The sequence below is a fragment of the Lathyrus oleraceus genome, chromosome 7 (genome assembly GCF_024323335.1).
Source record: "Lathyrus oleraceus cultivar Zhongwan6 chromosome 7, CAAS_Psat_ZW6_1.0, whole genome shotgun sequence".
In the NCBI taxonomy this organism is placed as follows: domain Eukaryota; kingdom Viridiplantae; phylum Streptophyta; class Magnoliopsida; order Fabales; family Fabaceae; genus Lathyrus; species Lathyrus oleraceus.
Window position 1 is genome coordinate 50,988,409 of NC_066585.1, and position 1,726 is coordinate 50,990,134.

The following is a 1,726-nucleotide window of genomic DNA, read 5'->3' on the forward strand; positions in this document are numbered from 1 at the left end:
CAATACGAAGAACCAGCCTAGAGTAGATTCTCTTGGAGATGTTATTCTCATACGAGCCTTCGTTATGGCGATAACGTTTTCATGTGGGATCAGTGACTCTAGGGGCCTTTTTAGAACCTTGGAATCGATGGTTATGTAGTTTTGACCCACGAGGAGCCTTCCTCATTGGGACAATATGAATACCTCACCTAGAAGAGATCATTTTGAGGGTATTATTGTCCGACGAGCCTTCGTCATGACACTAATATTCTCAAGAAGGATCCATGACTATGGGAACCTATCAACCATAGAGCCTAACCATGGAGTGCCTATAATCAGAGATACCCGTTTTTTTCCTGTTACTCTTCCCAACCTGAGTTTGATGTTACCTGTAACTCTAAAACCATGCACGTTCATCACATAATTAAAACATAACATTTGCATTTTGTTTCTAGGGAACTAGAGGATCAGTGTTATAAGCATTTAGAGAGTATGGGATCGAACAAGAGAAGCACGTACTCATACAAGTTCAAAGATCCTAAATTAGACGTTCTACAAGAATTGGGTTTTCAGCTCCATCCAGTCTACAAGATCAACTTTAGGAAGGATTATGGCAATCTGCTCAGTCTCTTGAACAAAGAAGCAGACCCACTGGGGCTTTTGACCTTGGCCCAGTTCTATGATTCACCAATGAGATGTTTCACCTTCCAGGATTTTCAAATAGCACCAATGTTGGAGGAATTTGAACATCTTGTTGGTATTCCCATAGAAAACAAACTTCCATTTATGGGTGTCGAAGGGATCTTGGAACATGAAGTTATAGTTGCTGCCCTTCACATGCATAAGAAGGAGGTTACTGCAAACCTGGGAGTGAAAGGAAATACCAAAGGGTTTCCACTCAATTTTCTTATAGAGAGAGCTTACACCCTGTTGGAGGCCCAAAGTTGGGAGGCTTGCTACGCTAATATTGCCTTGGCTATTTATGGAATCGTTTTGTTCCCAAACTTTGATGATTTTGTAGACATGACTGCCATTTGCATCTTCCTCACGAAGAATCCAGTGCCTACCCTTCTTGCTGATGTGTTATATTATCTGAATTGGAGAAGTGCAAAGAAGGGGGGAATGGTTTCTTGTTGTGCCCCTCTATTGTACACATGGTTGCAAACCCATCTTCCAAATAGAGGTGCCTTTGTGGATCAGAAGGATGCTAGTTGGCCCCATAGGTTGGGATCACTCCTATCCAACGATATTTCCTGGTACTCTAGGGAGTATGATGGTACATAAATCATATCCAATTGTGGGGACTTCCCTAACATACCACTCATTGCTACTCGAGGTTGTATTAATGCTAATCCAATCTTATCCATGAGACAACTTGGGTACCCAATGGAGGGACCTCCTGAGGAGAAGTTTTTGGAAGCCTATTTGCTGCATGACCTAGGAGTTGAGAATCCGACTTTGTTTACAAGGATCAAGAAGGCATGGGAAAAGGTCAACAGGAAAGGTAAGGTTGACCTAGGAAAGAAGAATTGTATCACCAAAGATCCATACTTTCAATGGATAAAAGAAAGAGTAAGATCAATCAAGATGCCTTTCAAAATAGAGACGTATGGTCCTCTTCCTGAGCCTAAACCTACTCATGTCCCAATCGAGGAGGCAGAAGGACTCTGAGCTTCTTTAGAGAAACTTACAAAGGAAAATGAAGAGTTGTTGAAGAATCTACACCTGGTCACTAATGAAAAGAATG

General features: G+C 41.7%; 1 protein-coding gene across 1 annotated transcript; it reads left to right on the forward strand.

Moving 5' to 3' along the window:
• The first annotated feature begins 471 nt into the window (after positions 1-471).
• Positions 472-1,263, forward strand: LOC127101963 (uncharacterized). The gene has a single exon (XM_051039385.1). The coding sequence runs from the start codon at positions 472-474 to the stop codon at positions 1,261-1,263; it is 792 nt and encodes a 263-aa protein (XP_050895342.1).
• Positions 1,264-1,726: the final 463 nt, after the last annotated feature.

Excerpts from the sequence above, each read along its gene's own strand:
- LOC127101963 (XM_051039385.1), top strand. The coding sequence starts at position 472 with ATGGGATCGAACAAGAGAAGCACGTACTCATACAAGTTCAAAGATCCT.